This window comes from Molossus molossus, unplaced genomic scaffold (genome assembly GCF_014108415.1).
Source record: "Molossus molossus isolate mMolMol1 unplaced genomic scaffold, mMolMol1.p scaffold_m16_p_1, whole genome shotgun sequence".
In the NCBI taxonomy this organism is placed as follows: domain Eukaryota; kingdom Metazoa; phylum Chordata; class Mammalia; order Chiroptera; family Molossidae; genus Molossus; species Molossus molossus.
In genome coordinates this window covers 242,609,770-242,635,533 of record NW_023425344.1, presented here as the reverse complement: position 1 = coordinate 242,635,533, position 25,764 = coordinate 242,609,770, and the positions used below count along the sequence as shown (strand labels likewise).

At 50.8% G+C, this 25,764-nt stretch overlaps 1 protein-coding gene across 2 annotated transcripts in view; it reads left to right on the top strand.

The window, feature by feature from the left end:
- The first annotated feature begins 24,992 nt into the window (after positions 1-24,992).
- Positions 24,993-25,764, top strand: part of SLC24A4 (solute carrier family 24 member 4) — a 135,537-nt gene continuing 134,765 nt past the window's right edge. For both annotated transcript variants that reach the window (XM_036242255.1, XM_036242246.1), the window contains exon 1: positions 24,993-25,734. In XM_036242255.1, the coding sequence (XP_036098148.1) occupies positions 25,605-25,734 (130 nt within the window). In that variant the 5' untranslated portion in view covers positions 24,993-25,604. The remainder of the gene's footprint in view (positions 25,735-25,764) is intronic.

Genomic DNA, 25,764 nt, shown 5'->3' with positions numbered 1-25,764 from the left:
CTTTCTGGAAGTCCTGTGAAGAATGGGTTGGAAAACGATGAGAATGGAAAGGGAACGGGAGGGAGAAATCTCTAGAAGCTGCTTTGCAGATGGATGTTAAAATAATGACCAATTAATGAACAGTTAGTGCAGGATGAGGGTGGACAATCCTTTTCCATAAAAGGCCAGATAGGAAATATTCCAGACTCTTCTGGAATATTCCACGCCATTCTGTCTGCCATGACTACCCACCTCGGCCAGTGCAACTGAGTGAAAGCAGCCAGAGACCATTTGTAAATGAAAAGGTGTGGCTCTGTTCTAATAAAACTGCACATATCAAAATAGATGGTGTCCCAATAAATCACAAATGTGTGCCAATAAAACTTTATTTATACTCAATATGGCCTATGGGCCATAGTTTGCTGGCCCCTGGTTATGGTGGAGTGATACCCAGCCTCTTCTTTCCCAGAAGTCTGTAGCAGCTTGTATCCAGGATTTGTGGGTGGCTGTCAGTCAGGGTCCTCAGCTGACATTTTGAAGGTAAAGGGCCTATTAATAAAGCCGTGAGTGGCATAAGGGAACTGCCAAGGGATGTTGAGCCACAAGGACCTGCAACAGCAGGAAGCCATCATCACCCCAAGGCCTGAAGGGAGGAGAGGAGGAAGTGGTGTTTCTGGAGCTCAGGCAGGAGCCTGGCCTTGGGACAGGAGCCAAGGCAGAAGCTGTGGCCATGGTGAGACACAAGCACCACACACCTAGGCAGAAAGGGAGGGAGGAGGGGAACAGATTCTCTGACCTCTCTCTCTGCAGTTTATTTTTTTCCAGAGTTGACACGTGCCCCATCGCCCATCCTCACGCCCATTTTGGCACATCCTCTTGCCTCCAGACACTTAGGGACCTCAAACTAATGCATGTCTCTAAGGCATTCCCAAAAGGCTGCTCCAGAGTTCCGTCTGAGTCATCCAGAGCAATGTCTAGTCCTTTCTATCCAGCAAGCGTTTCCCCAACCTCAACCTCACTTTTCATCAGTGTTTAGATCCCCTTGCTGTAACGTTCATGAATGCCTGGCACAACTTTAGATACCACAGATAATTTGGTAATTAAGGTAATGCAGGCTCCAGGAACTCAAAATCTAGTAGAAGCACTCGACCTGCTACCTTGTCATACAGGGACTCAAACATGCTACGGGAGAGGGAGGGACCAAGGGCCAGAAGAACACAGAGGAAGGAGGGCCCCATGCTGACTGGTCCAAAGGCAGGCTTTGCAGAGGGGGTGACATTCAAATACGACCTTGAAGGGTGGAGTAGGACTTTTCCAGGAAGAGGACACAGTTTGAGCAGAGACACAAGGGTGAAAGTCGTGTGTTCTGGAAGAGCAGGGGGCTGGGGGAGAGCTGGAGCTGCCTGAGGGAGGGCCTGGTGGGCAGTAGCTGAGATGAGATTAGAAAGGCAAGTTGGGCTAGACCGTGGAGGGCTTTGATAGCCTGCCAAGACAACTGAGTCTGATTCTCAACGCTCAGAGGCTTGAACAGAGACAAATATCAATTGACCCCCTAGACCTTGAATACTAAACTCTCATTTTAAAACAAAATAAATAGCTCTAAAACTCGGTCCTCTTGACTTCTCTGCTCTACCATTTACCTTGGCTTCAGGTGTGTCTCAGAAACAGACCCTACCCTCACCAGCCCCCTGTTCCATTCTGCTGCTTTTTCAACTAAAACTGTTCCTCCAAACAGTTAAAGGTGAATTCTGGATCGCATTGATCAATTTCCACTTATTACCAACTGCAGCTGGAAGATTTGCATGATGGAAAGTGGGAAGACGAAATTGTCTTCTCCTTGGAGAAATAATTTGTGCACCTGCCATTTAGAAATTATTCCAAGTTCATGCTTCATGAGAAATGGTACAAATTGCTCCCTGGAACAGAGCTAATGTACCCATCCGCAAGTGGCCTCGCTTGCGTCTGGGTGTGCTGTTAGCTGGAACACGCCCTCAGTGTGGCCTTGGGAAAGCGAATGAAGGACCATGGACCAAGGTCACTGTTAGGGCATTTGTTCATTCACTTATTAACTGTTTATTAACAATGGATTAAGTGCTCAGCACCAGGCAACATGTATGTGGAAATATACACATGTGTATTGAAGAGCACAACTTTCTTATATGGAACCAAAAAAGACCCTGAATAACCGCAGCAATCTTGAAAAAGAAGAACAAAGTAGGAGGGTTCACATTACCAGATATCAGGTTATACTACAAAGCCACTGTAATCAAAACAGCCTGGTACTGGCACAATACAGGCACATAGACCAGTGGAACATAACAGAGAACCCAGAAATTGACCCAAGACAATACACTCAATTAATATTTGACAAAGGTGGCAAGAGCATACAGTAGAGTCAAGACAGTCTCTTCAATAAATAGTATTGGGAAAATTGGATAGCTACTTGCAAAAAAATGAAGCTAGACCACCAACTTGCACCATACATGTGAATAAACTCAAAATGGATAAAAGACTTAAATGTAATTCGTGAATCCATGAAAATTCTAGAAAGAAATGTAGGCAACAAAATTTCAGACATCATATGCAGCAGAATTTTCACTGATACAACACCTAAGGCAACAGAAACAAAGGAAAAAATGAACACACGGGACTACATCAAACTCAAAAGCTTCTGCACAGCAAAAGAAACAACCATCAAAATGGAAAGGGAACCTACTATATGGGAGAGCATCATTGGCAATGATACATCAGATAAGGGGTTAATTTCCAAAATATGTAGAGTACTCATACAACTCAACAAAAGAAAGACAAAGAACCCAATTAAAAAATGGGCAGAGGACCTAAATAGACACCTCTCCAAACAGGACATACAAATGGCTAAGAGACATATGAAGAAATGCTCAACGTCACTAATCATCAGAGAGACGCAAATTAAAACAACTATGAGGTATCACCTCACACCTGTCAGAATGGCCGCCATCGACAAGTCATCAAACAACGAGTGTTGGTGAGGGTGTGAAGAAAAGGGGACTCTAGTACATTGCTGGTGGGAATGCAGACTGGTGCAGCCACTATGGAAAACAATATGGTGTTACCTCAGAAAGTTAAAAATTGAACTGCCATTTGACCCAGTGATTCCACTTCTAGGAATATACCCTAAGAAGCCTGAAACACCAATCAGAAAGAATATATGTACCCCCCATGTTTGTAGCAGCACTATTTACAATAGCTAAGATCTGGAAACAGCCCAAATGTCCATCAGTAGACGAATGGATCAAAAAGCTGTGGTACATATATACAATGGAGTACTATGCAGCTGTAAGAAAGAAAGATCTCTTACCCTCTGAGACGACATGGAGGGACCTGGAAAGTGTCATCCTTAGCGAAACAAGCCAAACAGAAAGACAAGTATCATATGATCTCACTTGTTTGTAGAATATAATGAACATAACAATCTGAGGAATGGGGTAGTCCCAGAGACGTGAAAGTGGGGTACGGACTGACAATCCCCAAAAGAGGGGGTGGGAGGAGAGATAAACCACAGAACTTATATGCATGTATGCATGAACAACAGACATGGACAAAAAAGCTGGGGAGAAGGTGGGAAGGGATGGGGAGGGGGGAATCAGTGGGGGGGGGAAGGAGAAACATCTGTAACAAAAATAAATAAATAAAATTAAAAAAAAAGAATATATGTACCCCCATGTTCATAGTAGCACTATTTACAATAGCTAAGATCTGGAAACAACCCAAATGCCCATCAGTAGATGAGTGGATAAAAAAGCTGAGGTACATATATACAATGGAGTACTATGCAGCTGTAAGAAAGAAAGATCTCTTATCCTTTGAGATGACATGGAGGGACCTGCAGAGTATTATGCTAAGTGAAACAAGCCAATCAGAGAAAGATAAATATCACATGATCTCACTTATTTGTGAAATATAATGAACTAAACAAACTGATGAACAAAATTGACCCAGGGACACAGAAGTAGGGTACAGACTGACAAACCTCAGAAGAGGGGGACGGGGCAGGAGGGAAGAGATAAACCACAGAACTTATATGCATGTATGCGTAACCATGGACATGGACAACAAAGCTGGGAATGGGGCCGGGGGGAAGGGGAGGAGGGTGTCAATGGGGGAAAAAGGAGAAACATCTGTAACAAAAACAAATCAATTAAAATAATTTTTAAAAGAAGAAAGAAAAGCACAACTTCCCCCGCAAGAATGCAGGCTCCATGGGCAAGGACTTCGCCTATCTGATCCATGTTCTCTAGCCAGTTCCTACAACAGCACCCAGCACGAGGGGGAGGGGAAGCCAATGTTCACCAAATGAATGAACAGAGGAATGAAAGCATTTATGTTGTAATGGAAAGAATACTGGAAACCTGGGCTTGAACCCTGGCATCTGATCGTGAGCAAGCCAATTCTTTATCTGTCAAAAGGACTTGCTTAACCTATTAAAAGCTAAGGGTTTGACCCTAATAATATTGAGCGTATGCACGTCCGTGCCATGTCCTCATGTATCTTTATCCTTCTGAATGGGAGAAACGAATCTAACAAAATATTATAAGCATCATGCTTTCTAAATGTCGCCATCCACTCTACGGGCCCCAGATAATACTAATTGATACTAGAAACGGGAAATTGGGAATCCAATAGAATAGACACTAACATGTAGAATGAGTAATTGCCTTTTTGTTTTCATTGTTGGCATGGTTTTCAAGAGCCAGAGAAAGAACAGAAGTCCTACCAACTCTCACTCTGCCACAGACGTCCAGTGCCAGCCGATGGAACTTTCTCTAGCCTTCTCCTGACACAATCAGCAAAGTGAAGTGGTCAGCAGAGAGCCCGGCTGACCACCCCCTCTCCCCTTTGCTTTTTGGTCAAGTGGGTCCTGACAATGGTCAGCAAGCCTGCTTTTTCCGGGCAGTAAAAACAGCTCAGATAATAGGCCCACAGACACCAGCCCTGCTGTTATCCCTGGACAATGGCTCAGATCTGCAAAGCAGCATCATTCCAAGCCCACTCTGAAAGAGACGCGCCTTGAAACACATACAAATGTGTCCTCCCACCCCCAGCCCCGCTGGGAACTTGCAAAGATAAGTGGAAACAAGCTGGGCTATAATGAGAAGGGGGTTTTCCTGAGCACGAGCTACAGGCCACAGGATGTTAATCCATCAGCCCAAATGCCAGGTGAGTGTTAGATTCAGGGGCAGAGCCTGGACACCACATCCTGCTGGCCTTGCTGAGTTCCAGCTGATGTGGTTCCTCCCAGGCTTGGACACAAAGGTAGGCGGGGGGTTGATGCGACCTGAGATGTTTCACAATGTCCTGTTTAGATGAAAATACCAGCTTCCTTCTTTCTGGCGATCTTCTTTCTTGCCTGGAGGGTCCAACTTAGGCCACTCTGTAAGATTCGCAGAGGCACTGGGTCCCTCAAACTTTTCTGTAAATTATAGAAACAGTAGACATGCAGTCATCGTCATTGTCATCGTCGTCATCATAGGTGGGCCTTTGACTACCATTTACAATTACAAAGGGCTTTTGCTATTTTGACCCTTGCAATACCTCCATTGAGGTACATGAGATGGAGACTCCCACATTTATACAGAAGGAAGTGGAGACTCAGGTGGGTGAAGTGACCAGCTCAGGGTCATTAGCAAACACCTTTGGGAACCAAAGACTCTTATGGTTAAGACGGACTCAAAGCTCACCTAGTCCCAGGCATCTCTTCTACAGGATCCCAGAGACACACTTGCTTATCTGTCTAGCTGGTTACTTCCTCACAAGACAATGGCTCCATCCCACTGTCGGTCACCCCAATGTTTGTTCTTTATGTTACGGAGCCCGCATTTTCTCTGTATCTTACATGCAGCACTCCAGTCCTCTTTGGCTACATGGAATAAATGGAGTTCTGTTGTATGACCATCTTATGGTTGAGGGTACTTTCTATGCCTTTTTCTTCCAGGTCTTCTTCTTCAAGCCAAAGAATTCCCTAAAGTTTTGAGATGCCAATACTATCATTGCTACCCTCCTTTGAATGTGTTTTAAAGTGTTAGCATTCTTTTAAAATGGGACCATCAGAACTTAATGTGACATTCTACCTGCGGTCTGAGAAACAGAGTAGACCTGGTCCTATTGTGTCCTTGGATTAGGACCCTGTGCTCGTGTTGATACCACCAGAGTCTGCATACATTCTTTCATCTATCTTTCACCTAGAATTATGGGGTACCGGGAAGGGAAGCCTTGATAAAAAGGATCCTGGAATAATGAGACACAGGACAGGTGAGATTTGATAGGAGGAAATCAAGCAAGCGTGGAATGCCGCAGGGAAGAGGTGGCACTGGGGACAGTGTGGTGGGGACCTCGGGGTGCTGGGGCTGCTAAGGGCATCAGAGCTAGACTAAGGAGGCCCTAGATCAGCCATACAGCCTCTTTCTCTGCCCCCCCCACAAGGCCCCAAGTTCAGAAACCGCATGTGCTGACAGAGCTGCTTCAACCCCCATCTTGTGGTTGCCAAGGTGACTGAGGACCTGTATAGCAGAAATTGCTAGTGGTCCACCCAGATCAGCTCTCCCCTGCCATTAGCTACAGACTTACAGCTGGCCAGGTGGCCACACACTGCAGATGACATTTCCCAGCCCTCCTGGCAGAGAGGTGTGACTGTGTGATGTTTTCACCAGCGGGTTGTAAGCCACTTGCTGGTCTAGGCCTCAGCAAATTGGGCAGGGCTCCTCCACATTCTCCTCTCCTTCTTCCCTCTTCCACCAGCTGGGATCCAGGATGTGGCAGGGCCGACTTCCACCATACCAAAGAGGATAGAACTTCCACCATACCGACTTCCACCATACCGAAGAGGACAGGACTTCCACCATACCAAAGAGGATGGGACTTCCACCATACCAAACACGACAGGACTTCAACCATACCAAAGAGGACAGAACTTCAACCATACCGAAGAGGACGGGACTTCCACCATACCGAAGACGACAAGACTTCCACCATACCGAAGATGATAGAACGAGGGCAGTGGTTCTCACACTTGAGCTTGACAGAATCACCCAGAGGGCTTGTCAAAATGCAGATCATTGGGCCCACCCCCGGGGCTTCTGGGTGGACACAAGACTTGCATTTTTAACAGGTGATGCTGCTGCTATTGATTGTCTGTGAACCACACCTTATGAATTTCTGTCTTGAGGGTGTGCCCAAGTGGAGACAGCCAGGACCGGACCTCAGACCTGGGTACATAGGAGCACCTCTGGGAAATTCCTGAACCTAGCAGAGTGGGGCTCCCAGGGCCACAGCCTGGGCCTCCTGTCAAGGGGGCGTGCGCAGTGTGAGGGGCGCTGTGGCCCCTGCTGTGGGGGATGCTGGTGCATCCCTGAGCCATAGAGCACAATCTGCCAATGACTCAAGATTTTGTTTCTTTTAGCTCTTTGAAGCAGGGCTCTGCTCATGTGATGGCACCAGGGGGAATCCATCTTGGACTTGGGGTGCTGGCCACCCCTGACCTGGGGTGGGGATCTGCTGTTCTTCTGTCCACCCAGCAGAACCTCAGCTGTCAGCCCCTATTCTGTCCACCTGGGTGTCTGACACTCATCCGGCAGCAAGTCCCCACGCTGGCCGGCTGAGGAGACCTGCAGGACACAGGATCGGGGCCTAATGAACGCCTGCTCTGTCCCCAGGCATTGCGCCCACTGTCCTTTGCACTTCCTCCCATTTTGATCCAGTCATTGTGTTATTCATATCTGGATTCACCTCAAAAGGATTTTAAGGTAGATTTGTTATTCAACCCTCACGCAAACCCTGTGAGTAAGGATTCGTATCTCCATGTTAAAGACCTTGTACCGCTGCTTAGAGGGGGGACCAGCACAGCCAGTGGGCACGGCTGGTGGCAGCCCTGGGCCTGGAAACGGGTCCTCGTGACTCCACTTCGTGGTCTCTTTCCCCCCAGAAAACGCGGAAGCATGTGATACGTACGAAAGAGGATATGCAATGCATATATATGGAGGGCCATGAATGTCCCTGGGAACCCACCCTCTTGGGCTCTCCATGGGCCACACTTGCCAGGGACCCGCCAGGAGCCAGGAACCAAGCCGAGCTGATGCTTTTGTCCTGATTCTCACATCCCCTGGGAGATGGGCTTCTCCTCCTCAGCACCCAGATGGGAAAACTGAGGCTGGGGCTCGCCCAGCAGCGCCGACAATGTGGTGACAAATCCACAGAGCCCAGGGCTTCCACATCTGCCACCTGTCACGCTCTCTGGGGACATTCTTGAAAACGTGGATCCCTGAACTCTATCCCTGACCTTGTAGATCAGAATTTCAAGGCTGTGGTCCAGGAAAAAATATTTTCAGAACTGCCCAGGTGGCTCCGATGCTGCTGGCCACACCCTGGGTGGGGGCAGCTGGAGCTTCCCAGCACCACGCCGCCCCGCCGCCCAGTGATGGGGGTGGGGGAGGGGGACGAAGCTGCAGGACTGCAGGTGAACCTCCCTGCTTGACTTGACCCACTCATGATTCTCAGTGACCTGCAGCCCATGGGAGGACCTCAGGGACCCTCCCCAGGCAGTGGCCACACCCTCTCAAAGCCGGTCCCTGTCACATGTGGCCAAGGTTAGTTAATAAATGAGCACTGAGGGTTTCTAGCATTTGGTGTCTATGATGTAAAACGAGCCTGTCACTAGAGTGTGCTGAGGACTCTGCTTGGGCATTCTACTAAGACGTCTGGCTGCCACCCGCTCTTGGCAACAGGGCGGGCTGGGAACCTGCGACTTGGAGGAGGAATCGCATTGCCTCCATCGGTGCTGCCTTGAGTTGGCCACACTTTTCGGCTTCACCAGTATCCATGGAGTTGGTGGCCGCCTTTGGCCAACCTGCAGTGTGCAGTGATGCCTATTTACATCGACCGCTTGGGGCGCCTGTAATTTTCCAGTAGCTCGATGGTGGCGTCGTAGATGTTAGGATTCCCCTGCAAACTGTCCACGTCCCTGTTGCAAGGCAGATGTGAACATGCACCTCCGCCCTCCTCACCGGTGCTCGGATGGTGGCCTTACATGTGATCACACCGGAAAGTGGGGGTGGGGCGGGGCAGGTGGGCCCTGGGATCTTTCATTTAGTGGGTCACCAGCCAGCAAAGTTGGAGAACCACTGGCTCAAAGGCATCAGCTCTTAGCGCTTGGAGGGATCTCAGCCCCAAAGTCAGGGAGCCTCAGAATCTGCGATGGTTTCGCTAACAAACGGGACCCAAGAGACAGCTCCTCTAGTTTCTAAAACGAAGGGTAGGCGCGTGGACAGTGGCCGCCTGCCCAGTAACGTGATCTTTCCTTTACAGCAGCCCAGGCGCGTGGCGTGTGCGTGTTAATGTTGGATTATTTCTCTTCGTAGTTAGCTGCCTCCTCGCTTCACTGTTTCCATGGCAACGCTCCTCAAACACCACTTCATACTCTGAATACACAATGTAAACAATCTGCAGTTGAACATTTCCCAATTTAGGGGTTTGGAGCCAGAGCCAGCAGGCCTGCCATTAGGGATAAAAGCGAGACTCCAATCCCAGGAAGCTGCCAAGAAGGGGGTGCTGGGGGGACTCACCGCAAGGGCTGCCGGAGCCAGGTCTTCGGTGAACTGGGGGTCAAAAGGTCACTCACTAAGTACTCTGTCCCTCCTTTAGTGGGCATTTAGCATATGAGGGGCTCAGGGTGACTTATGGGACCGGCAGGGACTCCTCCATCACTTAGGGATGAGGGAACTAAGGCTCCGGGAGGTAAAGTGACTTTCCTATTGTCACAGTTTGTGACAGACTCAAGGCAGGACTGCAATGCTGGCCCAGCATGCGGTCCCTCAGCACCTGTGCCCGTGGCAGGCCCTGTCGGGCCACCCTGGTATTCTTTCCCACGGAGCTCAGACTCACGTTTCTCCATTTCAGCACGAGCTTCCGAGAGGTCACGGCCAGCTGAGCGGAGAGGCATGTGAGGTGAGATGAGGTTGTCATTCTGGCATGACCAGTGCCAGATCCGGTCCTGCAAGGGGAAGGGCATCAGTGCGGGTCCTGCGGAGGCGCCAGGATCCTGGAGATCGAAGAAACGGGGAGGCGAAGCAGGAGGAGCGTGGCTCGCTTGAGCATCTCGGTGCCAGACAGCGACCGAGGCTGGCACTCTCATATGCCCGTGTCGCCTTTGAAACGCAGCAAGTCCCTGCTCGATGGGAATCAAGGGTGGGCTCAGCCTGCACGACAGCTGAACCGGGGACAGAGCCCAGTGCAGGGTGTTAGACACTCAGCGTGGACGTAGCCAGAGGCATAAGACAAAGCGCGTTCAGGAGGAGCTCCGAGGAATGAATGGGGAACCCAGGCCAATAGACAAACCCAAAGGGCAGCCGTGAGGCCAAAATGGGAGACCACGCCCCGTGCTGGGTGCTGAGCAGGACGAGAGAGGGAAGCCAAGGCTGAGAACAGCGCACGCACCCTGGGATTGCATCCCGAGTGGTTAGTGTCCATGCGCTCTGGGGCACGTGAGGCAGGAGAGAGGCTCCCGTGGGCGCTCAGGTCGCGGGCGACAGCGACAAACCTTTAAGCAGAGATTGTCCTTGTGTTCACACCCAGGAAACTGAGGCACAGATAGATTAAATGACACTCTCAGAGCCACCGCACCTGGGAGGCCCACGTGAGATGGAAGTTCAAGTCTGCAGACTCCAGCCCTGCTCTGTCTTCTGCCTCCTGGCAGGTCACCCTCTCCTGGTTCAGTTACAGGAAAACAGAGGAGAGGAGGCAGCATGGAGGCGTGGGGTCTGAGGAGAAGGACAGCTGATGGACAGAGTGGGGAGAAGTGGCTGGAGCGGAGAGACCCTAGGGAGGCAGGCACCCCGGGTTCTGGTGCTGGGGTGGTTCTCCTTGTCCAGAGCCACCTGATACGGGGCTTCTTGCGGTGACACTCTTTGTGCCTCTTGTCTCGAGAATTGCCACTTGTAGGCTTGTTGGCTGCAGGAGTATCCCCTGGGGCAGCCCGTACTGGTACCCGGCCGCCTCCTTGGGCAAAGGCACTGATGCGCCCAGGCAGGGGTGCCCAGAGGAAGGAGACACCGCTGGTGCGCACTGTGAGGGCCTCAGTGGTCCCCTGCAGCTGTTCTCTCTGCTCAAGAAAACAGGAGGACCTGAACAGACCCTTCTCCAGAGAGGACATGCGGATGGCCAACAGACCTGTGGAAAGATGCTCAGCATCACGGGTCACCTCATAGTGTCAGAACGGCTGTCATCAATAAGTCTACAAACAGCAGGTGCTGGGGGAGGTGTGAGAAAAGGGAGCCCTCATGCACTGTTGGTGGGAATGCAGACGGGCGCAGCTACTGTGGGAAAGTGTGGAGATGCCTCATACAATTAAAAGTAGAGCTGCCTTAAGACCCGCAGCAATTTCACTTCCGAGTTTTTATCTATAGAATGCAAAAACACGAATTCAAAAAGATACATGCACCCCTGTGTTCATGGCAGCATTATTTATAATAGCCAACATGTGGAAGCAACCTAGGTGTCCATCGATAGATGAGTGGATAAAGAACCTGTCACACACACACACACACACACACACACACACACACTGGAATATTACTGAGCAATAAAAAGGAACAAAATCTTGCCATTTGTGACAATATGAATGGACCTAATAGGTATTAGGCTAAGTGAAATAAGTCAGACAGAGAAAGACAAATCCCATGATTTTGCTTATATGTGGAATCTGAAAAAACAATAAACAAACGAACAAGACAAAACAGAAACAGACCCATAGATAAAAGAACAAGCCCATGGTTGCCAAAGGGATGGGGTGGTGGGGAGTTTGTAAAATGAAACAAAGTATTACTCTTGACTACTTGAAAAGCAAAACAAAAAGCAAAGCACCATAGACTGGGCGGCTTATAAAGAACAGAAAGTTATTCCTTGTAGCTCTGGAGGCTCAAGTCTGAGATCAGGGTGCCAGGGTGGCCGTCCGGTGGCAGGCTGTGGGCAACCTCACGTGGCAGACCGCAGAGAGGAAGCCCGCTCTCTCATGACTCTTAAAGGGCGCCAGTCCCATTCAGAAGGGCTCTACCCTCATGACCTCATTTAATCCTTCCCGGAGGCCTTACCTCCTAATACAGTAGTGAGCAAAATTTCAACATATAAGCTTGGGGGTGTATTCACAAACTTTCCAAAAAGTTTTTTTTTTTTTAAAAAGAGGAAGAAAGAAAAAGTGTTAAAAGCAGGGACTCTGCCCGCTGCCTGGGGAATGGCTCAGGACCCGACTAAAGGCATCGTTGTCTTCTTCTTCTTCTTCGTCTTCTTCTTCTTCTTCTTCTTCTTCTTCTTCTTCTTTATCAAAGGAGCTCTTTTTATTTCCAGTCTTTACCCACACGTAGTCATGCACACATTTTCCACATAGTTAATGCATGACAAGGAGGACTGTTGTTGTTTTAAATAGAAAAACCTCAGACCTTTCCTTTCCACTTCTTAGCAACCCTGGCATCCTTTGATTTCTGAGCGAGTGATCATGACTGCTGTGTCTTCAGCAATGAGCCAATTGTCTTGGGCAGTTGGAGAGAGGCTCAGAGAGCTGGTCTGGGAAAATGCCGTCCGTGGGGGTCCTTCGGGGTGGGCGGCCAATCCTAAGGGTCAAGGCTTTGGGAAGTGGGAAGGCGGGTTCCCCATTTAGCTGCCAACCAGGCTTTGGAGCCGTGCGGGATGAAGTCCATTGTTCGCCGGTTTTAAACAAGAAGCCAGGAGCAGGTTTACCCCTCTGCCGTTGGTACAGGTGCTGCCTCTCGGCCCGTGTCCCAGGCGACCTGAGCCGGCTCCATCAGTTACAAGGGTACAGGCTGGCGGTGGGAGGGGTGCCAGCTGTCTGCACTGCTGGGAATGGCCCATCAGGTTTCCTGGTGATGGCAGTAGGGTCACCTGACCCGTAAGTGTCCCTGAGAGCCAGGTCTTGGCCCCAATTCCCCCTTCTGTAACCTGTGCTGGGCTGGTGTGCCTGGGACCCTCGTAACAAGCACAAAATTCACGCGCATGGCTGGGCTTTGGGCGGCGATGACCCAACGAGGCTGCTGAGCATTAAACCTGGGCACTGACAATGTCCTCCGTGGCCAGGGTCTCAGACACTGTCGTTTCTGTTTTCTCTCAGAGGAAAGGGGGGGCTGGGGACAGGGCTACCCCTTCCGTCCTCAGAGAAGACCTCCTTACGGTGGCCCTTCGCCAAATGCAAAGAGCCACGAACCAGGAGACCGAGGCCTGGCTCCACCCAGATTCCCTGTGACCCTGGGAAAGTCACGTCCCTTTTCTAGGCCTCAGTTTCCCCGTCTGTAAGATGCAGGGATTAGGCTACATCGGTGTTCCTCTAAACTCCTGGGACCGCTCAAGGGGTTCTGGGACCAAATCAGGTTGGGGAATGTTGAATTGGAGCAAAATAAAACAGCTCCCTTGTTGCAGATCTTCTCAGAGCCTTGAACATACCTTGCAGATCTCCGCAAGGGGATTATGGCATAAGGTGTTTCCAAAACGTATTTACACGCAGAACCTCTAAACACACTCAGTGTCACCATGAGAATTATTTTCCTCTCCTTGGAGAGGCAGCAAGGGATTGATCTCCACTCCTCTGAGTGTTTGGTCTTTTCATTTATTTCTAAAATATAAGTAGTCCTTGGCGAGGTCTTGGGGGTGGGGTGAAGATCCACCCTACACCAGAGGTTCTTGACAGTCCTTAGAAGGTGGCTTTTGGGAGAAGAGTCCTAATCGTCTAGAATTTGTATTCAATACCTGATGTGTATAGTTTGTACACTTTCCTGGGGGACAGGGTCTATACGTTTATTGAAATTTTAAAGGCATCTATACCCCAAAGGTAGTGAACCACTGCATTTCAACTCTTACCCTGGCTGAAATTAAGTGTGGTTTTGTAGTCTGGATGTGAGAACATACTAGGTGAGACTGATATCCTTTGCGGGGGGGCGGGGGCGGGGGGAGGGAGTTAATCCTCACCCAAGATATTTTCCCGTTGATTTTAGATAGAGTGGAAGGGAGGGAGTGGAAGAGGGAGAGAGAGAGAAGCATCGATGGGAGAGGGACACATCGACTGGTTGCCTCCTGCACGACCCCGACTAGGGCTGGGGTCAAATTTGCAACCCAGGTACATGCCCTTGACTGGGAATTGAACCCATGACCCTTTAAGGGTCCTCAGGCCAATGAGCCAAACCAGCCAGAGCAGACTTTGTATCTTGATGGGATTGAGGACAGTAGGGAACAGGGGACAGAAATGACAGGAGAGTGGACAGGAGAAGGAGAAAACGAGAGAGGTCAGCAGCAACTCCATCCCAGGCAGGCCATTGGCACCCCCGATTTCTTCCCTGGGTCTGCTGGGAACGCCTCTATGCCTCTAAAAATCCTCACGTGGTTCTTAGTGACAGGCTTGGCTGCCGAATATGAACGTTTTGTGGCAGGGAGAACATTACTGCTGTCTCAGAAATGCTCCCTCTCTACAGGTCCCGGGCTCCATCGACGAACTTGTTGCTCAAGGGCACAAGTATCCTGAAAGCATGTGCCTCTAGCCAGACACCGTCTCTCTCCCTCGGAGACCCCAGGGCTCCACTTCGGACTCCCTCCCTGCAAACCTGAGAGCCATGTTGAGAAGCTGAGAAATGGTTGCAGGACGCAGCCCCCGACCCATGGACAAGGTGACCAAGAGAAGCTTCTGGTGGACCGGAAAGGCAACAAGTCTGGATCCTGAGAAGTGTGGATTCAGAAGCAGGTTCTAAAGTTGACCATTCTGCTAGCTGTCTTTTGATCACTGGCATTTAAAACAGCTTCCTGATCACAAGTGTGGACGTTGTTGTATACAGCAGCCGAGGGATTCGAATTTTCTCGGCTTGAACTGTTCACAGGCTCGGCCCTGCGCAGGGCCTTGCAGCAGCTGGCGGAGGGGCAGCGTCGCTGTGTTGGTCACAAAAGCTCTTTTCTTTCTTCCTTTCCTTGGTCACCTGGTGAAGTATCTGCATTTTTCTGCCTGAAATATCTCCACCCTGCAGGTCAGAATTCGCTGGAGAGTTTGCTTTCAGAACCTGGTTAACAAGGGGGAGAGAGAAAGGAGAGGCCCCAAAGCTAACCAACGACATTCGCCAGAAATCCTTGAAATTAATGTCAAACACTGAGTCATGCAGACCCATCAACATTGCATAACAGCCATTAAAGTATTAGTATTACTTTGGGGGACACTTTATTATGTAACCCAATAGCAAATCTCCTCTGGGGACTTTTTTTTTTTTTAATTCCCAAAAGAGTTGCGGTTCGCTAATTTATTTTCAAATGGGCTGAATCTGTGTCGATCCCGGCCTCCTATTCAGCTTTTCGCCTCAGTGCAAGGATGGCGGGGCACGTGGAATTTGTGTCTTGCATGAAAACCAGGCTTGGTACTTTAAAAGCACTCTCAATTGTACACAAAGGCAGAGCCGTCCGCCCGTTCAGTTGGCAAGTGTTTACTCGCACGCGCAGGAGCTGAGTTCTGCGCCTGCAACCCGAGCGCTGAGTCCGGTCTTGCTTGGTCTCTGCTGGGTCTCAGGCTCCCCATCTGTGAAAGGAAGGCTCATTCTTGAAGCAGGATGGCTAAGAGATCCTGGACCCAGACTGCCTGCCTTTGAAGCCCAGCTTTATCGCTTACTAGCTGTGTGGCTTTACTTACCCACTCAGAGCCTTGGGTTCTTCACCTGGAAACTGATGATTATCTTGGTACTTATCACATAGAATTGTTGGGAGGGTTAAATGGGTCAATCAATATTTTTTTTTCTTTACTGATTTTATTTTATTTTTTATCCTCACCCGAGGACATTTTTCCAATTTTTGTACAGATAGAGTGGGAGGGAGAGAGAGGAAGAGAGAGAGAGAGAGAAACATCGACGTGAAAGGGACACATCAAGTGGCTGCCACCCGCACAACCAACCAGGGCCGGGGACAAACTGCAACCGAAGTATGTGCCCTTAGCGGGAACCGAACCCGGGTCTCTCCGGACCGCAGGCCAACGCTCTAACCGCTGAGCCAAACTGGCCAGGGCTCTTTACTGATTTTAGAGAGAGAGGAAGGGAGAGGGAGAGAGAGAGAGAGAAACATCAATGAGAGAGAACATCGACTGACCGCCTCCTGCATGCGCCCCACTGGGGATTGGGCCCACAACCTGGGCGTGTGCCCTGACCGGGAATCGAACCTGCGACCTCTTGGCACATGGGTCGAAGCTCAGCTACTGAGCCACACTGGGTCAACAGATATAAAGTGCTTTGAACACTGCCTGGCCCAGATGGAGGATAGATAAACATGATACATTGTTGTGATTGTTCTTGTTGAGTCCTGGCAAGATGCCCACACATGCATGGCAGAGACTGTGCAGCCACAGTCACATGGCTGAGCTCTAGCCCATGGAATGTGGGTGGAAGTGAAGTGACCAGGTCCAAGTCTGAGCCATAAAAAACCTTCCACTTAAGGCTTTTTACGTCTTTCCCCGTCCACAGATCCAGCGCAGATGAGCTTGGCACCCTGGGAAGCCACATGCTGGAGACGGTACAGCCACAAGATAGAAGGGACCAGGATCAAGGACCAACCACTTAAAGAAGCGCCGCCTGCTATTACACGTGATTTGGAATTTATTCAAGTGAAAAATAATCTGTGCGAAGCCAGTGAGATCTGGAGGCAGCTAGAGTCACTCTAGCAAGGCCCTGGGCTAGGTACAGAGTTTAACAGGGACTAAGACTCTTTCCAGAGGGGCTGAATCTGGCTGTGACTGTTCACTTGCTTGACTCGGAGTTTCTGGCATTATCTGGATAACTGAACCCAAGGACACCCAGGTCTCTGGTTGGGGACAAGAGCTTGTATGTCCAGCAAGTGCTGGCCTGGTGTCTGGTGAGCTCCCGCACACAGCTGCCCGAGCTGGCCATCCTTGCTTTCTGGACAAGGGGGCCACATTTCTGCCCAGATGCCACGGGGAGCTACTCGGGTTCCCCAGGCAGTAGCCACGTTCAAAGTACATTTCAGCCCTCAGCCCTTGGTCCTCTGCGGTCTTCCCAGCCATGCTGCCCCTGGGGTGGGAATTAGCAGGGATGTTTGTATAGGGGCCAAAGTGGGCAAAGGGAAACTTTCCCTCATTAAAACTCAAAACACAACGCATGCCCTGATGTAGCCCAGGGCTGGCAGGAGGCTCACTCTGTGGAACTGGCTCCTGGTGCGGAGTGATTTGCAGAGCGTGCACCTGAGTGGGAGACACATCTGTCCCAGCAGCCTCAGCGGCGCTTACTAATTCCCCTTGTGGCAGATGCACTGCCCCTCTGATAAAAATCTCTCTCCCCCAACACTCGCTCTGCCCTCTCTCCCAGCGCTTGTCATTTCTCTCCTGGTATGATGGTCATTTCTACCCATGCATCCAGACCCTTCTGGAGATGCACAGAGGCTGGGGCTTTTGAGGGCTGAGCCATTAGAAAGAAATAAAAAAATGTGAAAACAAAATAGGACACTTTCACAGGTAGACAAAGACACAAGCAGCTGTAGCCTTTGGCTGTGCGGTACACCGATCATAAAGGACAATCTGGCTTCTGTGCAATGTCATGGCTCACACTGAGCAGGGACCGGCCAATTCAACAGCAGAACATTAGCAAGGGTGTGAATTGGAGCACCTTTGAGCCATGTCCCTTGCCAAATAACCCTTCATACTGTCCCTTGTGGTCAGCTCGACCTGCCTGCACTCTTGAAAGACATGAGCTGAGTGAGTACAGGGGCAGTGGGTGGAGGGTACTCGGGGGTCTGCGCCTTGGGGTGGAGGCTTGGATTTGTGACTTACTACCTGGGGGATCTTGGACAGGTCACTTAGTCTCCTTGAGTCACAATTCCACATCGGTGATGGAGATTGATAGTTTCTCACCTAAGTCCCTCCTCCTCTGCTTCCACAGTAAGAGAATTCTCCTGGGCACATGCTGCTCAGCTAGGCATTTCCCAGCCTTCCTTGGTTAGGTGTGGTCACGTGACAAGTGGAGTGCTATGGGATGGACTATGAGGCATGCTATGGGATGGGTCTGGGACTTACCCCTCCAGGCACTCCTTTCAGTTGACTGCAACCCAGCTGATAATGATAGTGCCCTAGGGAATGGCAGAGCCACAAGGTGGCAGGAGCCCGGGTCCCTGAGTGAAGGTAAGGAACAGAGCTACCTTACAAACCTGCACGGCACTATGGAGACTCCTGCATAAAAGAAAGAATCTGCTTGTTCCTGAAATTACTATAGTGCTGGATTTCTGTGACACAGTAGATTAGTCTTCACTCTGATGCATTCTGCATAGGCTTATGGTGTGGTAAAGTGCTGTGTACGTAGGTGCTCAGAATATGTTTTCTGAATGAATGGTGAGCGAAAGGGTTAGCCACGTCCATGTTTAAATCCAAGGAATCTGAGAAACGCGCTTACCAAGTATATGGCAGCTACAGAGCTTGACTTCAGGGAAACCCAGTCTCAGTCTGTTTGAACATCTTTGTTGTGCTATGTGGCCTTGGCCGGGCATTCCCACCATTCATCTGTGACCAGGAGATGACCTGAGCAGGAAACAGTACCATGACATATAGTCTTCTGTCTCCACCAGGAGCTGACTATCCAAGGAGCTAGTCAGCCCGCCTGTCAGGATGAGGAGCTGTGACATGGTGAGTGGGTGAAGAGTATAGCTTAACAGGCAGAAGATTGGGTTCAAATCCTGGCTGTACCTCTAACTCCTTGTGCAAACTGGAGCTTGCCAGTTAGCTGTGAAGGACTTCATAAAATCGGGATGCTAATTCTGCCTCTGCCTACTCCGCAGGGCTCGTACGGGGATCGAGAGATACAACAATGATGACAACACTGCTATGGCAGATGCCAACGGGGAAAACATAAAACATGGTGGGTTAAGTCACATTTGCTAAAGGGCCAGGTATGCTTGTCTCTTTCCTCCACCAGAATGGATGGAACACCTACCGAGTCCAGGTAGTTAGTGTGGTAGACACGGTTCTTGTTCCCACAGAGCTTAAAGTCTGGTGGAAACCACACACAAGCAGATGATAATTACAATACAGTGTGATGAATCATGACAAGTACAGGCACCATGAAGACACAATGAACTCAGACTGCAGTGGTCCTGGAAGGCTTCCTGGAGCAAATGACATCTCCTCTAAGACTGGAAGTAAAAGGCAGACTTAGGTGTCTTAGTCCATTCTGGCTGCTATAACAAAAATCCCATGCACTAGGTGGCTTATAAAAAACAAATTTATTTCTCACAGTTCTGGAGGCTGGGAAGTCTAGATGATGGTGCTGAAAGATTTGGTGTCCGGTGAGATCCATCTTCTCACAGTGCTCTCACATGACAGTTCTCTGGGGCCTCTTTTAGGGGGGCGCCAATCCCATTCATGAGGCCCCACCCTCATGACCTAATCACCTTGCAAATGTCTCACCTCCGAACACCGTCACCTGGGCAATAGGTTTCAGCACATGGATGGGTGGAGGAGGGACACAAACATTTAGTTCTTACCTCCAGGCACACAGGGCTCTGGGCGTGGGAAGGCAAGTTCCAGGGCAATGAAACAGGGTTACATCTGAAGAACAAGAAAGCTGGAGTGAAGGGAAAGTCGTGACGAAAGACTGGGCAGGAAAGGCCAGGAGGGTCCGGAGCAGCGGTTCGCCAACCCGGCTGCAGCCGGAGGAAACACGAATGCCTAGTTCCCACCCCGGGTGGTTAGCTCCGCAGGTGGCTCGAATATGCAGCCACCTGCAGGATCTTGTACACCAAGCTGAAGAGCTGGGAGTCCAGCTGGGGCAGCAGGGGGCCTCAGAGGGTTTTCTGGAAGGAACGGACATGACCGGTGTTAGCTTTCTTCAGGAAGATTACTCCAGCTGCTGGGTGGACCAAAGAATGGGAAGGAAAGACTTGAGTTAGAGAGACTGGTTAAGAAGGCTGCTGCGGGGTCCAGGTGAGGAACAGAGCCTGAGGTGTCAGTGGGATGGCAGGCAGTGGACCCATCTGGGGTCCGGGTGACGATGGGCTGGCGGGGCGGGAAGACGAGGCTAAGGCCCTGGTTCCTGACTTGTGCAGTCCCCTGAACATGCAGGTCAGAATTCCCAGAAAGGCTCCAGCCCAGACTTGACTCGATACCAGTACAATTTCAAACCAACTGCAAGTAATTTCAGCCAGAGAACTGATGAGCTCTCCTGGGAAAAGGGGTGAAGAGTGAGAAGAAAAGGTCATCTAGAACAGTGGCCCAGGGGTCCAGGGAAGAGCTGGCCAGAGAAGGAAGAGAAATGCCATAAGCGTGCACTGTTAAGAAAGTTAAGGGTGTGGCTTTTGTAAGAAGGGTGCACTCAAGAGCGCAAGATTCTGCTTCGTTGTACCCACAGGTCACCGGCGACCTTGCCAATGAAGGTGCGTGGACACTTGGGGTGGTGCTGAAGTGATGGTGAGAGCTTGCACCACCTAACAGGGGCCACTGTTCTTTATCTTTTTTCACACTGTAGCCAAAATGTGTTTACATATTCATTCCCTAAGTACTTTCTTTATTAAGCACCTAATGTGCTGGGCACTATGTTCAGAGCTGTGGCTAAGAGGAGTCCTTGACGCAGGAGACAGGCAAGGAGACAGACACTCTCATTCATATCGGAAGGCCACGTGAAGTGAGTGCTATGACGGAGATGCACGCCAGGGGCTCTGCAGAAGCAGGATCAGCTTGACTAGGCAGTGGGGAGGAGCGGGCCGGAAAGGTCTTGGAAAGCAAGGAAGGGGAACGAGGTTGCACTGGTATGGTTGTCACTGGGTGTCTACTGCAGAGTTCAGGTCTCAGCCAGCAGGGGAGGAACAGCATTTCTGGACCTCCTAGTGGTCTGATGGGACCCCGGGACTGAATCTGGCCAAGGAGTGGTGAGGAGGGGTGAGCACATCACTTCCAGGCCAGAGTACTCAATTGCCAGTGCCAGATCCTCCGGGGTCTCTCTGCCCTCTGGCAGGGTGAGCGGCAACGTTTGTGGCTGCTGCCAGGTACCCGAGTAACTGCCCTCAAGACACGCTCTTCTTGACAGACAAGTGTAAGGGAGGAAATACTATTTTCCCTCCATCCATCTTAGGTTCATTGTCTGGGGCCCTGGAAATTAGACCAACAAGACAGGCTAACGAGAGAAAAACAGTTTATTAACACGGGCATGGTGCATGCACATAGGAGCTCCCAGTGGTGAGTAACTCAAAGAGGTGGTTAGAATTTGGGCTGATATAGCAACTTAACAGGGAACTGACAACAAAGGAAAAAGACTTTGAATTTCTGCGGGGGCACTTATGGTAAATGAGGGCTCCTTTTAACAAGTTTGTTAGGTTCCGCTGGTGCTGTCTCTGGGCTGATAAAGATAAAGTTGTCACCAGTGATTGATTTCTCTCCTTCCTGGTGGAGAGAAGGGAGGACATCCTACAAATTCATGTCCTGCTTTTAGGCAGATAGGGGAGAGCATTTCTTTTTTTTTTTTTTTTTTCCTTTTCGTTTTTGTTGTTGTTGTTCAGGTAGAGTGGGGGGGGGGGAGAGAGGAACAGAGAGAGAGAGAGGAAAACATCGATGTGAAAGGGACACATGGAGTGGTTGCCACCCGCACGACCAACCAGGGCCGGGGACAAACTGCAACCGAGGTACGTGCCCTTAGCAGGAACCGAACCCGGGTCTCTCTGGACCGTAGGCCGACGCTCTAACCACTGAGCAAACCGTCCAGGGCCAGAGAGCTTTTCTTAAAGCTGTTTCTTCTCATTTGCCTTCAGCTCAAAATAATCCTTATATCAAAGTGGCATATTTTGAGGTCGCATACATTCAGCTACCCTGAAGCAAACTTTTGTTGGTTTACTGTCACCATAGCATAACGTGGTCGGTCCCTGGACCACGAGGCTTAGCTTCACCTGGGACCTTGTTAGATATGCAGATTCTCAGGCCCTGCCCTGGACTTACTGAAGCTGAAACCCTGGGATGGGGCTCAGCCTCCTGAGTTTAAAGGAGACCCCCCCCTCTCCTACCCCCAGGGGATTCTGATGCCTGTTCAAGTCTGAGAACTGTCCTGGCTGCGGCTGACTGATCCTGTCACCCGAAAGGCAAAGCAGGAGGAATTAGAATTCAGAGAGAAGGTCAATCTAGTAAATGTGAAAACATGGAGTAAGAAGACTAATTAAACGGTGAAGCTCTTCGTGTCATAGAAAATTTTTTTTTTTTAATTTTTTTTTTTTTTTAATCCTCACCTGAGGACATTTTTTGATATTTTGTTCAGATAGAGTGGGAGAGAGAGAGAGAGAGAGAGAGAGAAACATTGACGTGAAAGGGACACATCGAGTGATTGCCACCCACACGACCCAACCAGGGCCAGGGACAAACTGCAACCGAGGTACGTGCCCTTAGTGGGAACCGAACCCGGGTCTCTCCAGGCCGCAGGCCGACGCTCTAACCTCTGAGCCAAACCGGCCAGGGCTAGAAAATATTTTTTTAAGAAAAAAATTATTGTACTCATCCCTGAGATGGTGAAAAGTTGCTGTGTGAAGAGTCTCCTCTATTCCATCAGAAGAAATCACTCTCACAGAAGGCCCACGGCAACCCAGCATCACTGGAGCTAGACCCGGGGCCTCAGAGAAACCCAGAACTACACTTTCCATTTGTCCTGATGGCCTGGCCGACTTAGAAAATGCTCCTGAATGCTCTGAGTCTGAAAAGTACATAAAATCCAATTCTTTTCCTCTGCAGGGTGAGTCATTAGCGCTTCAGCAGAGGCTATTTGGTAATGGGCACTGTTTAAATGAAGCAAAAAGTACAATTTCAAACCAATTGCTTTTTAAACTGTCAAATAAAAGGAATCCATTTGTGCATGTGAAATTATTCTAAGGGTTCTAACTATTAGCTGAAAGCAGGTGAAAGATGTCAAAGAAAAATAGTGTTCTATGAAAGAGCTAGCTCATGTTCAAAGGCAGACACTTGATGACTGCTTTGACCTGCTTTGGATTCAAAAATTTCTGTTTTCATCAGCCCTGGGTGAGCTCCACAGAAAAAGTTTTAAGAACAATTTCAATCCTAATAACAAGATGCCATTCTGTTCATTAGAGTTGCTTTAACCAGTGTGACCCTAATGCTGTCTTATCGGCAGGCTAACAGTGTATTATCACTCGAACATTTTCCTTTGCCTTAAACTGGATGCCAAGAGCCCTTGGCTAGCTTTCCCAGTGACATATTTAACACTGTTCTATGGCTTTCTATTTGCTATTGATGAATGCATCCTTGTACAGCCTAGTCAATGAGAAGAAAATTCTGCAAAAGTATGCAAAGTGTTTTTTCTGTTATTGGCAGGCATGCTTGGTACAGGTCACCAGTGTGGCTGGTGAGCCTCAGTGGTAAGGCATCTCTACAGACAAAACAGTGCTGGGATGTTCTATACCAGGCCAACTCCAGCCTTTTCCATTTCATTTTCTCTAGGGGCTTCCACTGCAATTAGTCTTGTGTTCATGCCTTTAGTATCTTTGTGGGCACGGAAACAGGGCTGCTGAATATAAATAACTAGTGAACCTTCTCTCTCCCCTGGCCCTTCAGGTACCTCTTACCCATGCCACTATGCAGGGCTAACGCAAGCAAAATTTTCCCTGCTTACTCTATCTAAGAGGACCCATGCAGATGGTGAAGGGCTAGAGGCATTGGGACAGACTGCAAAGGGCCATGCTTCTGGAACTTGAATATGCATACAAATCTCGGGGGGGGGGGGGGGGGGTGCTGCTAAAAATGCACATTCTGACTCAGGTGGCTGGAACCTTAGACCCTGAATATTTTACAAGCTCCCAGGCAATGCTCATGCCGCCATGTCCACATTTTGTATAGTGAGGGGATAAGGCACATTCTGCAAAACCATGACTTTTAGAACAGATGCTACTCAACAGGCATTTATCTAAGGGACTGGTTCCACTTTGATTTAGGGTTCCTTGAAAGTAGGGACTGGATCTTACACATTTTTTTTTTTCTTTGGGTTGTTTTGTTCTGTTCTCTGGCTGGCACTTGGCACAGGTCCCGCACACGGTGGGTGTGTATTTATTTAATTAAACAGAGCTGGCCTTGTTCCAAACAGGATTTTAAGTGGGCTTAATCCCTAGCAGGCCCTAACCAGGTGCGTGATGAACCGGCCAGGGAAGGAAGCCAGTCCCAGGGTTTGTCTCAGTCCCTGGGTTTGTCTCAAACGCTCTGGGCTGAGGCCCTTACCTCCGAAGGTCCCCACCACCTGCTAGTACCTGGATTACACCTCAGCTGCTGCTCTTCTGAAATTCTTCCTCTTGCCCTATTTTTAAAACAGTTTACACTAGAGAGCCGATCAGAGAGGAGGAAAACAAAACAAAAACCAGAAAGCCCTGCGAAGCGGCACGGCTCCAGAACATCAAAAGCCCAACTCTCAGCGGCGGGGCCGCAGAACTCTCAGATTTCTCCCTGCCTGGTCTCGGGCGATCTGCAGGTCGGCGCGGCGCCCCCGCCGCCGGCTCCCCCGCCCGCCCTGAGAGCCCTTCAGGAGTCGGTCCCGGCGGGCGCCGGAGCTGTAGGCTTGCTGCAAGCTTGTTTGTTAGCTCTGCTCGAGCAATTAATCTTCTCGCACATCTCCTGCACCCCCTTCCCCCGGTGGGTGTCAGGGCGCCCCAGGGGTCGTGGGGAGCTCGACAAGAGCTCCCGCTCTACGGAAACCCAGTTCGGAGAGCCGTACCCTGTTCCTCCCTGCAGCAGCCCCCTCGGAGGGCTCTAGAGGGGGGGCTCGGTTCAGCACCACAGGGAAGGGCGAGGAAAGGGGAGGAGGACGACGATTATGTTGGTCAGTAGTTGAGCCTCACCGGGGAAGGGAGGAGCGCACGGGCGAGTGCGCCTTAGAGGCGGAGTACACGTGCTGCCGGGGGGTGAGAGGCGGGCGGGAGGGGAGGAGAAGAGAGGCGTGAGCTGCAGGCGGGAGGCGCCACGGCCTCGAGACGCAGGCGCCGGCAGCCGGAGAGAAAGTTCCCGTGGAGAGCTCGCCCCCGGGAGGGCCGACGTGGAGACGGCTCGCGGCGAGGGTCGCCGGTCCCGCGGGTCCGGCCTGCCTTCCTGCCGCACGCGTTGGGCCACCCGGGCTTGGCTCATCTGGAAGCAAGGGAACGTCGCTGGCTGCCGCGGCCGCCAAACTTGGAGGAGGATGCTGCGAGTGGGAGCGGCGGCGCGGGGCGCGGGGGCGCACTGAGTGCTCCCCGCGGGCGGCCCGGGGCAAGATAGCCAGGGCTGCGGCCAGGTAGCGGCTCCAGCACCCGGACTGCGCCAGCCCTGCAAGCCAGGGCCGCCAGCGCCACCGTGCCGGCGTTGCCTCCTCGCCACGGAGCCATGGTGCACGGTGCGCACACGCTGCGAGCGGGACCCTGAGCTCCGGCCACGCCGCGCGCCCCCGCCTTCGCTCCCTGCGCTTCCCCGCCGACCTTCCCCGCGGGCCATGAAGCTTTGCTCCGGAGATTCTAGCCTCTGAGCGGCGCGTCGCCCGCCCCAGCCCCAGCGCCGCTGGACCACAGATAGTAATCCGGCCGCTGAAGCTCCCCATCCTCTCCCAGGGACGGCACCCAGGCGCTCCGGGATGGCGCTCCCAGGTCCCCTCCGGCCGCGCAAAGTTCGCAGGAGGCGAGAGATGCTGCTGCAGCAAATTGGCTTCGTGTGCGCGGTGCTGGCTTTGGTGTGCTGTGCGTCCGGCCTCTTCGGCAGCTCGGGTAGGTGCGGGTGCGGGTGCGGGTGCGGGC